At 30.3% G+C, this 811-nt stretch overlaps 1 protein-coding gene across 1 annotated transcript in view; it reads left to right on the top strand.

Annotated features, from left to right (window-relative positions):
* The window catches only part of LOC112140667 (complement receptor type 1-like), a gene marked incomplete at its 5' end in the record, with an annotated part of 1,560 nt that extends 1,260 nt beyond the window's left edge, over positions 1 to 300 (top strand). Inside the window, 1 exon segment of the mRNA XM_024263682.2 lies at positions 1 to 300. This exon segment is cut by the window's left edge and continues 224 nt beyond it. Coding sequence (XP_024119450.1) covers positions 1 to 225 — 225 coding nt within the window.
* Positions 301 to 811: the final 511 nt, after the last annotated feature.

Consider the following 811-nt stretch of genomic DNA (forward strand, 5'->3'; position numbering starts at 1 on the left):
AAGTTTTCCTGATAACTGCATCCTTTTGTTTTAGATGTTTCATGTCATGACCGACGAGACCAATATCTGCTTTACTTTAATGATTATTGGGGACGAAGAAAAATGAATGACCGTGTACCTTATTCTTGCAAAAGAGGCTATGAAAAACCAAGTGGTGTTACACATGCCACATGTACCAGAGATGGATGGATGCCTGAACGGCTTTGTGAAGGTATTGATTTATAGTCACCTTGTTACTTTTCAGTAGTCTTTTTAAAAAAATCGCTCATTAATGATGTAAAAAAAATAAATAAATAAAAAGACTTTAAAATTTAGGACTAATTAAACACTTTATTCGATGAGATAAAAAATGATATAGGTTATTAAATTAATAATTTTAAGTTTTACAATTTAAAATATCACAAAGTAAATGTGTTTGGTTTCAGAACATTTTATGAAAAACTGTATGTTTAACTTGTTATTTGGTAAAAACAATAAACACATTAGTGCAATATAGTGATGAATAATACCACTCTTTAAGGATTCTAAACAATGCTGATTATTTTTTGCATAACATTTTTGATACCAATTGCTGGTAATTTTTTATTGAAGAAGTGTTTTTTCTTAAGCATATTATTTGTTATCCTAAAAACAAATACCATCAAAAACTAGCCAGGTAACAACTTTATTGTGCAAGGGCAAAAATACAAAACTGTTGTTTCCAAAATTATCTTCTCATGCTGTGAATACTGTTGTTGCTAAGAGTAATACAAACAACTTGTGGATTCTCTGATCAGGTGACTGTTGGGGCAGTTCAATAGGCTGTGGGCTG

Source organism: Oryzias melastigma, unplaced genomic scaffold (genome assembly GCF_002922805.2).
Source record: "Oryzias melastigma strain HK-1 unplaced genomic scaffold, ASM292280v2 sc03669, whole genome shotgun sequence".
NCBI classification, from domain to species: Eukaryota; Metazoa; Chordata; class Actinopteri; order Beloniformes; family Adrianichthyidae; genus Oryzias; species Oryzias melastigma.